General features: G+C 36.4%; 1 protein-coding gene across 1 annotated transcript in view; it reads left to right on the top strand.

Moving 5' to 3' along the window:
- The window catches only part of USH2A (usherin), a 717,806-nt gene that overhangs the window by 259,995 nt on the left and 443,284 nt on the right, over positions 1-14,527 (top strand). The window contains exon 21 of the mRNA XM_027612135.2: positions 10,216-10,346. Coding sequence (XP_027467936.2) covers positions 10,216-10,346 — 131 coding nt within the window. The remainder of the gene's footprint in view (positions 1-10,215; positions 10,347-14,527) is intronic.

Consider the following 14,527-nt stretch of genomic DNA (forward strand, 5'->3'; position numbering starts at 1 on the left):
GAGACATGTGGAAGCTTCCATATCTGAGAGTGGGTACTTGGTCTCAGGGAAGTAAGCCTGATTTATATAGGGAGGATTTTCAGGATCAAGGAGAAATCAGCTGTGCATTAGATAACACTGTGTCTTTGTGAGATGAAATGGGATCTAGAAGAGATCCAAATGCAAAAACAAATAGGTCAGCCCCCAAATCCTACTATTGTCTAACTCATATTTTCCCAAGAGAGTGCCTATTGAAGAGGGTCTAGAAATGAACACTTATGAATTCTTGCAGTGATTGGATTCTGGAATTATGAAGCAATGTAATCCAAACATGAGCCGAAAATATCTATAATTTCAACCCAATCTCCTGCCTGCTTAACTACAGATAAAATCAAAGCAGTGACATCACTAGTCATTTTGAGAGGTGTTAATCACAGGTGAACTCAATCTAACTAAAGCCCAATTTCAGTTAAACACAGTCAACAGAGGTTTATTCTCAGATGACCAAATTATTGAAATTGGAATGCAAAAAATTTATAGTAAGTATTGTAAATATTTTAAAGAATTTAAAGATAAAGCTGCATATAGCAAAGGAAGAAAGAGTATTTTAGAAGAGAAATGGTAGCTCTAAAAAGGAATAAAATAAAAACTACGTTTGAGAAGTAAAAATATACAAAATCTTTGTTGAATGGGCTTAACAGAGGTTAATGAATTTGAACACAGATAGTTATGAAATAAAAACAAAGAGAAAAAAGATTGAAAAAATAAAGAGAGGATCAGTAACTTTTGGGATAATATCAGGAGTGTTCTAATATACATAGAGATGAGGGATTTAGGAAGAAAAGAAAGAAAATAGGCAGGAAAAAATATTTGAGGAAATAATTATTGATAAATCTTCATATTTTATGATAAAACAGCAACCTACAGATAAGAGAAGCTCGGGGAATTCCAAACAGGATAAATACAATGAAAGCCACATCTTGTGTATATTATAGTCAGATTACTAAGAACAAAAGATTAAAGAAAAAGTAAACCAGCTAGAGAAAAATAGATACATAACATATACAATGAAAAGAATGATGGCTAACATTTCATTAGAAATAATACAGGCTAGAGGTAATAGAATGTTTTTGAAAACAACAACAAAAGCCAACCTGAATTCTGTATTCAGTGAAATATTATTCAAATACCAAGTTGGGAAACATTTTAAGATAAACAATAACTGAGTTACTACCTCATGAGTAGTTCTAAACTACAACAAACACTAAATAATTTTTTTCAGGCTAAAGGAAAATAATACCAGATAGAAACTCAAATCTAATGAAGGAATAAAGGAAAAGGAAAATAAAATATATATATATATATGAATAAGTAGAAAAATATTTTCTTGATTTCTTTAAATGATATTTGGCTGGCAGAAGCAAATATATATATTCTGCATTTCACACATATATAAAAGTAAAATTCATGACAACACTAGCACCAAAGAGTGGAGGATGGCATATAGAAGTATGCTACTGTAGAGATCTTGTATGTGAAGTGATATAATATTAATTTGTGGTAGAATATGATAAGTTAAGAATGCATATGTTGGTCCTTAGAGTAACCATTTAAAAAAGTTTAGCTATTGAAAATTAACTCATTTCTAAATAATCCATGAATCAAAAAAAAAATCACAAGGGAAACTTTAAAAATTGAAAATTTAAGTTAAAAAACAAAAGTACAGCATATTAGCTTTTGGAATGCAGCTAAAGTCGTGTTCAGAGAGAAATGTATAGATTAAGTAATTATCTTAGAAGAAAATGATCCAAGCCTTTCCAAGTTTCTTATTAAAAACTCCAACAAAAAAAGTAAATCCAAATAATAAGAAACAAGAAATAATTAAGATACTATCAGATACCAGTGAAATAGAAACAGATAACAAAGCCCAAAGTAGACTTGCAAGACTATTGGGAGGTGGAGGCCAGGATGGGGAGGGGGGTGACTTAGAACTGTTTTCAAAAATCAATCAGTATGGTTCACCACATTAATAGAGGAATTAGAACAAAGTATCATAACATCTCAATAGATGTGGAAAGCATCTGACAAAACTTAACACCTACTTATAATGAAAACTTTCAGGAAACTAGGAGTAGAGGGGAACTTTCTCAGTTAGATGAATGACTGCTAAAAGTATCCTGTAATATAGTGAAATATTGCCTGCTTTGCTTTTCAGATAGGAATCAAGTCAGCATTCACATTTTACTGGTGGTCTCAGCCACTGCAATAAGGCAATAAAATATAATAAAAGGCATAAATATCAGAAAGGAAAGGAATAATGTCTTTGTCCTTGACATGGTTATGTATGTATGTTTAACAAGTACTAGAATAAGACAAATTCAGAAAGGTTGCAGTATAGAAAGACAATATAAATGAAATTAATCAAATATATTAGTAATAAACGATTAAAAATGTAAAAGAACATTTAAAGGAGCATTCAAAACACAGTACTTTAACAGGGGCGCCCAGATGGCTCAGTTGGTCAAGCATCTGACTCTTGGTTTTGGCTCATGTCGTGATCTTAGGAGCCGGCGGAATCGAGCCCCACGTTGGACTCCATTCTAGGCATGGAGTCTGCCTAAGATTCTCTCTCTCCTTCTCCCTCTCCCCGCCCCCACTTGTGCGCATGCTCTCCCTCTAAAAAAATAATGAATTAATTAAGGAGAATACTGGAGTTGATGAGTGCTATGGTAACAGGTAAAGCAGAGGGGTGGTTAGAATTGTTAATAGACCAGTCCTAACCAGCCAATCAGTGAAGTTGGGGTTTGAGAAAAAGACCTGGAGAAGATAAGGTAGCAAACCATGCAGAGATACCTGGAAAAGGTATTTCCAGGCAAAGGGAAGAACAATTACTGAGGTAGCCAGGGTAGAAAAACGGAAAGGAAGCATAATAGGAAATGAAAGACATAGTGGAAACTGGATTATTTAGGATGTAGTAGACTATTCCGGTGACTTTCACTTTTATTTGGAGTAAGACAGGAAGCCTTCCGGTGACTACCAAAAAGAGGGACATGACCAGAATTGCCTTTTTTTTTTTTTAAAGATTTTTATTTTAGAAAGAGAGAGAAATAGAGAGAGAGCATGACTGGGGGAGGAGTAGAGAGAGGGAAAAACAGACTCCACACTTAGCATAGAGCCAGAAGGGGGGCTGGATCCCATGACCATGCAATCATGACCTGATCTGAAATCAAGTGTTGGATGCTTAACCCACTAAGCCACCCAGGCACCCCCAGAATTGTCTTTTAATGGGATCACTCTAGCTATTATTTTAGAATAGACCATAGTATGTGTCTGTGTGCGTGTGTATGTATTGGTTGGAAGTAGTAGTCATGGAGCAATGATGGGAAAAGGAAGATCAGTTACGGGAAACAATCACAACAATCCAGGAGACAGAGGATGATGATTCATAACATAGGGTGATCCACAATATATAAAGAACTTAAATAAAGCAAGTAGAAAAAAAATAAATGAAGTCTTCGAAATTGGGAAAAAGACATTTGTGTGTATAGCTCGCAGGAAAATATATGGCTATTTTTTATGGCTGATGTATATATCATTATGAAAATATATATGAAAAATCTCACCATCACAAATAAAAAATGAACTAAAACAACACTGAGTTCTCATTCTTTGCATCTCAGATTTTGAAATGTCTATTGTTGGCCAGAGTCTGGGTAACTGGTCATTCACACTATTTAAAAGCATGTGGATTAATTATTACTTTTGAGAGATAATAGATGTAGCAATATTTATAAAAATTTTAATAATTTTTAAATATTTACTCTCATCAACTGGACATTATCTTAGAGCTTAGAATGATAAGAGAAAATGTTTGTCACAGTACTGCCTTTGCTATAAAAAATAGAAACCAAAACTTTTAGTTCTTAAAGTTCTACAATGTTTGAATTTTTATGTAGCTCTATTTATTAATTTTTGGCAAACTTTTGTATTGGAGTTTAACATATATACAGAAAAGTGCAAAAATCATAAGCACACAGGCTGACAGATTTCAAAACCTGACCAGCCTTATGTAACCAGCACCCAGAGTATCAAGTAAAACATACAGGGCCCCCAGAAGCTCTGCCTTGTGCCCTGTTCTACATCACAACCAGCGTTACCACTATCCTGACTTTTGACACCATTCATTTAATTTGCCTGGTTTTAAACTTGATGTAGTTGAGATTATACAGTATGTATTCTTTTGTGCCTAGCATCTTTTACACAACATCCTGTTGGAGAGATTTATGCAAACAGTTGCATGTAGTTATAGTTTCTTTATTTTCATTGCTATATCGTATCCCATTTATTTAACCTTTCCACAGTTGATGGGCATTTGTGTATATTCCAGTTTGATGGTATAATGAAAAGTATTGGTATAAACGCACTTGTCTGTCTTTCTGAACCTATGAATTTGGGGGAATATATACCTTGGGGTGGAATGGCTGGATCAGAAGGTATGCCTATATTTAGAAGACATACGGATAACTTATATATAGTGTCAAACAGTTTTTCAAAATGGTTGTAGCAATTTCCACTCCCGAGAGTAGTTTATGAAAGGATTCCAGTTGCTTTACATATTTGGCTACACTTTTTATTTTCTATTTCATTGCAGCCATTCTAGTGGATGTTTAGTGGCATTGCATTTTATTTGGCATTTCTCTGATGACTAAGATCTGAAGCATCTTTTCCATGTTGATTGGTCATTTGGATATCATATTTCTTGAAAAGCTATTTGCCTCAAATTTTCTTTTTTTAAAAAAGATTTAATTTATTTATTTGAGAGAGAGAGAAAGAGCATGAACAGGGAGGAGGAACAGAGGAAGAGGGAGAAGCAGGCTCCCCGCTGAGCAGGGAGCCTGACGTGGGGCTCCATCCCAGGACCCTGAAATCATGACCTGAGCTGAAGGCAGACACTTAACTGACTCAGCCACCCGGCTCCCCTGCCCCCCAATTTTCTTATGGGTTGTTTGTCTTTTTCTTATTGATTTGTAGGATATATTCTGGATATTTACCTGTTACCAGAAATATGTGTTGCAAATATCTGCTCCTACTATGTTAGTTGCCTTTTCACTCTCCTACTCATGCCTTTTGTTAGACAAAGGTTCTTAATTCTGATACAGTATAATTGATCACCCTTTCTCTTTCTATTATAGTTTTACCTCATTGTTCAAGAACTCTTTGCCTATTCCATGGCCTTGTAACTGTATTGTTTTTATGATTAAATGTTTTAAGTTATAAAACATTTGTATAAAAGTTAAATATTGCCAGCTAAATCTTGGATTTTTAGATTTTTTTTAAAGATTTATTTATTTATTTATTTGAGAGAGAGAATGAGAGATAGCATGAGAGAGAAGAGGGTCAGAGGGAGAAGCAGACTCCCTGCCGAGCAGGGAGCCCGATGCAGGACTCGATCCCGGGACTCCAGGATCATGACCTGAGCCGCCATGGATGTATGTGTATTTTATTTTTTTTTGAATATTTATTTATTTATATATTTGAGAGAGAATGAGAGAGAGAGAGAGAGAGAGCACATGCATATAGAGGGAGAGGGAGAAGTGGACTTCCCGCTGGGCAGGGATCCTGACCAAGACCCTGGAATCATGACCTAAGCCGAAGGCAGATGCTTAACCAACTGAACCACCCAGGAGCCTTGTATGTGTATTTTATACATCTATGTATCTCAAGAACCTAGAAGAGTGGCTGCACAAAGTATGTGTTCCCTAAATATTTCTTGAATGAATGAATAAATATTGAGATAGAAGAATGTTCTATCATTTCTCCAGACATTTGAAACAAAAAATATTGAACTTCAGAATATTTCCTGTTTTTTCTTTTAAATCAAAAATCTAAATTTTTAGGCAAGTGAGAAATGTATGTTTTTCACTCTTCTATTCATTTTAATCAGAATTGCTCCTTAATACAAAACTTTAAGGTAAAAAAAAATACTTTGGTACTGCTTGGCTCTGGTCCACATGTCTTCTTATTTTTGGGACAGGATGAAAGCACATTCATAAGCCATAGGGGAAGAAGAGTCAAGTTCAATCACACAGCTATATTTAAAGCTGCGCTGTCAGTGTACCATGTATCCGTTTCCATTCTTTTGCCCAACACAAGTCCCATGGCTGAGACTAAAATCAATAGATGGGATATATAAATATATAATCTTCTTACAGGAAAAGGGGGTGTGATGATGTTGAACAATTAGGTATTTTACCGTTCTGTCTTGTGGTAAATTCAATAAACTTTTCTTTGAAATATTTTATATATTCATCAAAAGATTGTTATAGTTATATGACAATACATGTATTTGTGAATTTAGTTAACTTAAAAAATTGATTATATGATTTAAGGCATTGGGCTCAAAAGATAGGACTTATCTATGTCTATGGCACTATTATCAAGAACATGAAATCTCAATGGATGTGTGCATTTTTCATTTCTTCATAGAAAACATGCAAAAAATTTCATCTTTGTAAAGTAAGCAGAAAATGACAAGACTGAATTATTTGAAAAAGCTAAGGGGAAGTTGACTATACAGCATCAAATCAATTTGCCCTCTATTATACTAAATCCTCCCTTTTCAGAAGAAATTTTCCTTGTTCTGTGTAAAGTATTATATTTTAGTTGAGCTAAAAGTGCTTTTCTTTGTTATATAAGTGTAAAATTTAAAAATTAAATGTGTCTGAAAAACACATGCACTTGCATATCCCATAAGTGGCATATAATATTAGTTGATTTATTCCCACATATGACTCAAATAAATATTCCTGTAATTCTTACTCTGATTCCATTTCATTCACCAAATTTCCCATCAGTCAGGAACAAGTAATTGTATTTCTAGATTGAGCAATTATTAATTTTATTAATTTCTTCCCTCATTCAAATCCTTGCTTTTGCTCTCCAGTCAGCTCCCACATATGTGCCTCCAGCACACTTACAGAGTTTTATTATCTTCATGTCCTGAATTGTAGCTATTTTTATGAAATAACCTTCAGTTGTTTAATTTTAAAGCAATAGTTTTAATTATAGTATTTGATACCACATGTACAGTTTTTTAAAAAATGGTAATAGATAAGATGTCTGATGGAGAAAGCTACTCTAGACCCAAAGGAGAGAAGATTAAGACAAGGGTTAGTAGAAATACAGTTGTTCTCTAGTCAGAATGTAGACCACACTTTGGCCAACTCTGTGCTTTTGCTGGCAGATGTCTCCTTCTTTTACTTGATTGGTCTACTCTCATAATTTATTTCTTTGCCTCCCATTTCTTTACCAGTTTTTTTGTGATGAGTGCTTCACACCCACTACCTAGTCATCCATTCTCTCAATCCTTATCAACTGGTCATTTGGGCTCTGAACCATTCCATTCCATTGAAAAATATTATGTCTGATGATTGCTAATTACCAGCTCTGTAATCTTTTATTCAGGTCTAATTATTCTGGACTTACAGGAAGTGTTACATGGTTAACTAACTTTGCCTTCTTAAAGTTCTCTCTTATCTAGGCTTCCATTTTACAGTGTTATTATCCTTGTTCCAATTTTGTTATTGTTTTTATCCTTTTCTTTCCTTCAAAGGGGGGGACATTTCCCCTAGAGGTCCTTTTTCTTTATCTACATTTTGCCTCAAAGAGACATGGATTCTTGACAGGTGATCACTAATTTATTTTTCTTGCTCCATCTTCTCTTCTAAGATTTAGTTCCTTGTTTCCTAATGATGGATTGTTTTTGCATCATTAATGTAAACACATTGTGCCCCAAACTGAACTTATATCCTCAACCCCATATTTTCTTCTTTTACCTGACCTTTCTATTTCTTTCCGATGCTTTTTCCCTTAGTAATTGATGAAGAGAATTCACCATTTTGTCCCACATCATCACCTCATATCATCATGTCTTAATGAGTTTCTTCTGAAATATACAGAGTCTATTCTTTCAATCCATTTGGTTACTTGTCTGTTCTTAATTAAAAATTTTATCATCTTATTCCCCCGAAGCACAGTGATATCTTAACTGGTTCCTCTGTGGCTAAATTACCTGTATCTTTTATACATGCCCCCATTAGTTTGGTTGCCATAATCCTGACTTTCAGCCTCTTACTCCCTTTCTCCACCCAAGGTTTAATGCCTTCCTTTAGTCTACAGGATAAATTCTAATAGGGAAGCTCAACCTTTTCAGTCCATTTATTAGGAAAGATGAGCTAGTAGCAGGGGTTCAAATGAGTTTGAATACCTAAGAATGATTTGTTGGGATGAACAGTTTTATTCTGTGGTGTCAGAGACACGCTGGGATTGACCAGGTACAAGTTTAACAAAAAGGACATAATGTCCTAGCAGCCAGGAGGAAGAGAATCAGAATGTGAAGCAATGCAGTATCCAAATGCGTAGGACAAGTATGTTCAAAAGGGCCCAAAGCATAAAATCTAGAAGCCAAAGATGCAGAAGTTAAGAAGGCCAGGAAAAAATTTGAGTTGACTCTTTGGAAAGTCTGAAGTCCATATTCCAGGCTTGCCTTTGCTGGTGTTAAAAAATTTCACTCTAAAGATACTTAGCACACAACCTGCCTTTCCATCTTTGTCTTCTATTCACACTTCTCAGGCTGGATAACCTATGGCAGACAGGCCAAGATGTGGTCTTGCCCATCTCTCCAGATCCATCTCTTAACTCCTGCCCATACATCCAACATTCCTTAATAATTTCCATACCTCTAGCCCTTTGTAGAGTTTCATCCAAAGTCTTTTCTACTCTCAGAAAACAAGCTCCAGCTTCATATTCTGGGTGAAACCTTCCTCAATCCCTTTGAATCAAATTATATCTTGTATATATCTCTCTATCACTTATCACACCTCATTATAGGTTTTTGTTTTGTCTTTTTCCTCAACTGGAACTTAAGGTCAGGCACTGGCTTGTCAGTTTTTCTTCTTTACTATGTAGCGGAGTGTTCAACAAATGTTGATGTTCCATTGATGCATACTTAAAAAAGGACAATTTGATACGAAATGACTTCTGCTTTCCTGCCTCCACACTTATGCTAAAACTTCCCCCTTAACCTCTGACGCACCTCTCCCCTGCCTTCTCCTCCTTCAGACTCTCAAAGGATTCAGTAAATGCACCTAGATACCATGTAATGAACTGAGGGGTGGAAAGATGAGTCAGACATGGTTCCTGCAGTAGTTGCAGTCTGTTGAACTCAAATTAAAACCCCACTTATGTAGGACTTTTGGTTGCCAGACCAGCCTGAAGGGACTTCTCTCACCTTCAAACCTCCATAGTTCTGGTTGAGCGTATGACTACTCAAATCAGTATTCACTAATTATTTAATATTGTGATCATGAGTTGTTTTTGATTCTCAAGTAAGTTCTTGACCTCTTACTTGATTCTCATCATACAATTTGTCTGTTAAGACACATTTTTTTTATTTCCAACTAAACTGGGAATTCTTTGAGAACAAAGACTGTACCTCTTCAACTTCTTTGCCAGTTTCAATACATTAAGCAAAATGTGTTACACACAAGGAAAGGTGCTGTGAGTGGGATACCATGTGTTGAAATCATGTGGGGTAGTGGGAAGACATCTTAGGAGACAATCACAAGCTTCCCCTGCTTCCTGAGCTGGGGAAATTCCTGTAAGACAAGAGCCTTGTGTGTCTAGGGCAGTAGGTGATCTGAAGGGTGAGGAAGACCCTGAAATTCTGAAAGCTGCAGACCATTTGGTTACAGGATCCTGTTTCAGAAAATTGGCTCTATGGGCCACTTCACAGCAGGTCTTTCTAGTTTTTACCTTCTATTACTAGATTGATTCTTTAAACCTCCTAAGTATTTTAAACAAGGCCCCCTGTGTTCCTTTCATTCATGTCAAAAACCCATTTATTTTTATGGCTCTGATAATATTTTCACATTAATACTCTGAATATCCAATTTTGGGTTGACAACATGTCTTTTCATGTTGATGAGTTTTGCATAAATTGAAAGTACATTATATATTGATTAGTGGGAGTGCAGACTTGAGTTTCCAAGAACAGGTTGGCATTCATAACAGGATATATTTAAAACCAAATGGCGAGGACCATCCCAGTACACTGCTGTGTATAATTCCCTGACTGTACTCACTACATCATAAATAATAATGAAAGTAAATGTACGTTTATCAGAAAGAATCAACAAAACCCCAGCATTGATTTGCTGATTGCACTTGTCTCACCAGGCATTAAGGCCAGCTTTCGAACAAGGGTGCCTGAAGGTTTGATTGTCTTTGCCGCATCGCCTGGCAATCAGGAAGAGTATTTTGCACTTCAGTTGAAGAATGGACGTCCTTGTTTTCTTTTTGATCCTCAGGTAAATGGGTAATCATAAGACTTGATATTTTTGAGAGTGTCCTAGGTGCCAAGTACTGAGGTAAGTGCTTATATTTCCGCATTGAATCCTCACCAAAAACTTGGAGGTTAAGTACTATTATTAGCCTCACTTTACCAATGAAGACAATGAAACTTACAAAGGTGTTGATGACTTGCCCACAGTTAAAATAGCAGAGCTCATTTTCAAACCACATAGTCTGACTGAGAATCTGCAGGCTTCACAACCATATGCTGTCTTATAATGAAGATGAAAACTTTTAAATACATTTGAATAGATCTATTTTTATTTTCCTTGAAAGCAAAATTATGTCTTTCTTTAATTCTTCCACATTCTCTCTCGCTCCTTCTCTCTTTATGTTTTTCTCACTCTCTTTTTCTTCCTCCCTCCCTCCCTCCCTCCCTCCCTCCCTCCTTTGTTTACCAGTAAATATTTAAGTGCCTATCTGGTACTATAATGCTGGGTATCACAGACTACCATAGTTTTAAAGTTAAATGCCACCATGCCCCTATGAAACAATCTAGGTAAGATTAATGTAAAATATTCATGAATGTTATGAAAGAGAAGTAGAAGATGCTGTGTGTTATGGGAGCATAAAATAAAGGGTCTTTCTTTTCTGAGTTGTCAGTCTTCTCTGAAAATGCGATATTTAACTGAGATGCAAAACAATGAGGAAAAGTCAGAGCAAGAGCACATGTCTGTACAGGAAGATATGTGTTTGAAGTGGGGCAGGACAGGGAAGATACTAATGAGAGATCAGGAAGGCACTGGGAATAAAATTTCCAGGCAGACCAAACAGCAAATGTTAAGTGCCCAAGGTAGACAAGAACATGACTTATTCTATGCATCAGGATGAATGTAATATGGCTGAGGGATAGAACAAAGAGAAAAGTGGGAGGTTGAAAAGCTGGGTAGAGACCAAGTCATTTAGTGCTTTGTAAGCAAATGTGAAGTTTTAAATTTTTCCCAAGGGCAATGGAAAAATCATTGAATAGTTGTCTTCACTTTAGTTAAACAAATATTGGTAAGAATTTGACAGTAGGTACTGTACTAGGCCATTGAATAATTGTGGAATGAGTAAGACTTTGTAAAAGATGTTTTACTTTCGATTTCCTCAGGGTTTCAACTTAAAACTGCTGATCTAAACCATAAGTTGTGCCTGCCAAGTCAATGTTTTACCTTATACTGTGAAGCCAGCGTGACTTTTCCTCTCTGTAGTTAAACCATGGGCCAAGAGCTCTGGGTAAGAATCAGCACTTAATACACCCTGGACACCCACACACCTTGGAGAGGAGAGGCAGGGCCTGGTGGACTCAGGGTATCTGAGCGTCATGGCAGGCTCCTTGCAGGGGACCTCAAGAGGCCAGCTAGGTTCTTCCTGTTTCAGGAAGCTGGAAGAGCCATGAGTTGGCACTGGAAAGACCAAGGAAGAAAGATTTATACCTGGTGTTTCGACGGGGGCCTGATAACTGCAAGGCCAATACTTGGTAGGTACTCAGGCGTGGACTTCTGGGTGTCCTGTAGAATTGCAGTTTCTTAAGGGGTACCAATAGGTGGGCAGTGAGTAAGCAAAGAAGAAATAACATCACACGTAAGCAGATCCAGCAGCCAGAAAGAATGGGAGAAGAACCAGCTGTCTCAGAAGGCCAGGCAGATGGCAATGGGGAAAAAATCAACCAGCACATTGAAGTTGATTCAGTGACAGAATTGAAAATATTATTTATCACTTGAAAACTTTAAGTAGATGAATTACGAGAGAGACACCGTTGAGCCTCAGATTAGCTGGTCAAAGTACATAACAAAAATATAAAAAGATAAAAAAGATGGAGACCACTAACATTATTAAGAAGAAATTCAGAAGGAGAACAAAAAAACACAGGTACAATACAAAGGATAAAAAAGATGAGAAAAAAATAATGAAATATAAAGTAGGACAGAATATCCTTAATTGATTATAAATTTATTGAAAGGACTCATGAAGTTCTAGTCAAGGTTAAGCAAAACTTACACTTCTGTAGGACCTCTATATGCCAGGCATGATTCTAAGTGTTCACCTGTAAATGTAAAGCACACACACACACACACACACACACACACACACACACACACACAACTCATTTAAATACCACAACAACTCTATGAAGTAGATACTCTTACTATTCCCACTTTACAAGTAAAAAAATAAAAATCAGAGCCACAGTAAAATTAATTTCCCCAAAGTCATCCAGCTAATTAGTGATGAAGTCAGGATTGAAACCCAGGCATTCCCCCTCCAAAGACCATGATTTTAACTCTGATACTATACTGCTTTGTCAACATGAAAGAATAATGCTTGTTAATATCCAGAGACTCAGATAAAATACTATCCATGTACCATAAGGAAGGAAATATTTCATCAAGCCTTCTAACCAAAAGGAGAAAAAGAAAAGTCTGAAATATGAAGAGGAAAATCAGTGGTGAATATTAAAACTGGCAATATTAAATTCAACTTAAATATTTAATGGCAGTGTGACTAGAAATGTGTTTTATGCTGGCAAAGAATCTTTGAAATAGAGGAGACATATGGCAAAGGCAAGACAGACAAAGCAACCTGTAATAATTGTTTGGTGCTAAAATTGCTAAAATTTGAAGGAGAGGGAAAGATAAGTGATTTAAAAGTTTCTAAAGGTTTCAACTTAGTGGAGAAGGCAGTAGGGGAATGGATCACATTGGTGTCTTATTTTCATAAAATAAATAGGCCAAAATGTTTTGTTTTAAATGCTGTGAAACAGACATTAATTATCGATAGAATGAAAATATTCCACGAACATGCAAATTAACAAGGTGAAAAGAGAGACTAACTGCTAGATGGTCAAAATCAACAAAAATCCTGAAAAGAAAGGAAACAGTACAGTAAAATGGAAGAATGTCAATGGGAAAGAAAAATCTGCCTCTGCTTTTTCTCCCTCAACCTGTTAATATCTGGGAATAATTGAGAAGAAGCCAGATGGAGAAAAACCTTAATTGTATAACCATTTATTCATGGAGCTTTTAAAGTATACAAAGTGGGTTCACATTAATTATCTTACTTCATTCTTGAAGTAGCCACTTGAGGTAGTATTGTTTTCATCCCTGCTTTAGATGAAGTGGTCTAACTAGGGTCACACAGTAATTTAGTGATTGAACTGGCACTGGATTTAGTTTACTGCATTCAATGCAGTTTTGTTAAACAGCTATTGTACTCCAGGCGCCATGCTATGCTGTTATGTGCTGGGAACACAGTAATGAGAAATGAACAAAATGCCATTCACTCCAGCCATCCACTCATCTGGGCCTCCCTGTCCCACAATTGGAGTACAGAATCTTTGCTTGAGTTGGACAGGGCAGGGAAGGAACAGGACCCAGAGGAATGTCCTATGGTGACTTCACATTAACTCGCACTTACAGTTGGTCATGCCCATCATAAATGTCCATCCCAGTGTCTGTGTGATTCTAGATGACTATGCACATCCCAGAGCTCCATCTGCAACCACACACTGGCTTGTTCATCACCTATTTTGAGTACCGTACATACACACACACACACACACACACACACACACACACACACACACACCCCAAACATGGGGCAAAGTCTTTGCAGAAGTAACCCAAAAATGATTTCCCCAGATCTGAAGCATGACTGTCATCTCTTTGGGCAGTGTTGTTTCCCTTTGTGAAGAATGTGGTATCCTAAACTTCTACAGAATAGGAAGGTAAAGGGGTTAACTCCGCTCAGCCACAGTATTGTTGTTATGATCCTGAGAATGGCTGCCAGAAAACTCTCAGACTCATCTTTTTCATCTCCTTTTCAGTGATCAGATTGACAGTCCTGTGTAAGACATGATAGCGGAGTTCAGGGAAGCATTCACGGGACATTGCCAATCATTTCTGTCCCTTTCCCTTCTCCATCAGATACTTACTTAGAGCCCTCATCACTGTCATTAACTTCTCCAGCTGCTCTGTCCCTACCCTCTATACCCAGATCCTAACCTGTATAAAAAGTTGGTAGGTGCCAGACAAGTATGAATCGAATTGTTATAGCCAATATATGGAATATATGGAATATGGAATAAAAGTATCTCTCCACAAGGCAAAAGTTACCTGCATTTTTAGGAAAGTGGCAATGAATTAATTCAAAAGAA

The sequence above is a fragment of the Zalophus californianus genome, chromosome 10 (assembly GCF_009762305.2).
Source record: "Zalophus californianus isolate mZalCal1 chromosome 10, mZalCal1.pri.v2, whole genome shotgun sequence".
In the NCBI taxonomy this organism is placed as follows: domain Eukaryota; kingdom Metazoa; phylum Chordata; class Mammalia; order Carnivora; family Otariidae; genus Zalophus; species Zalophus californianus.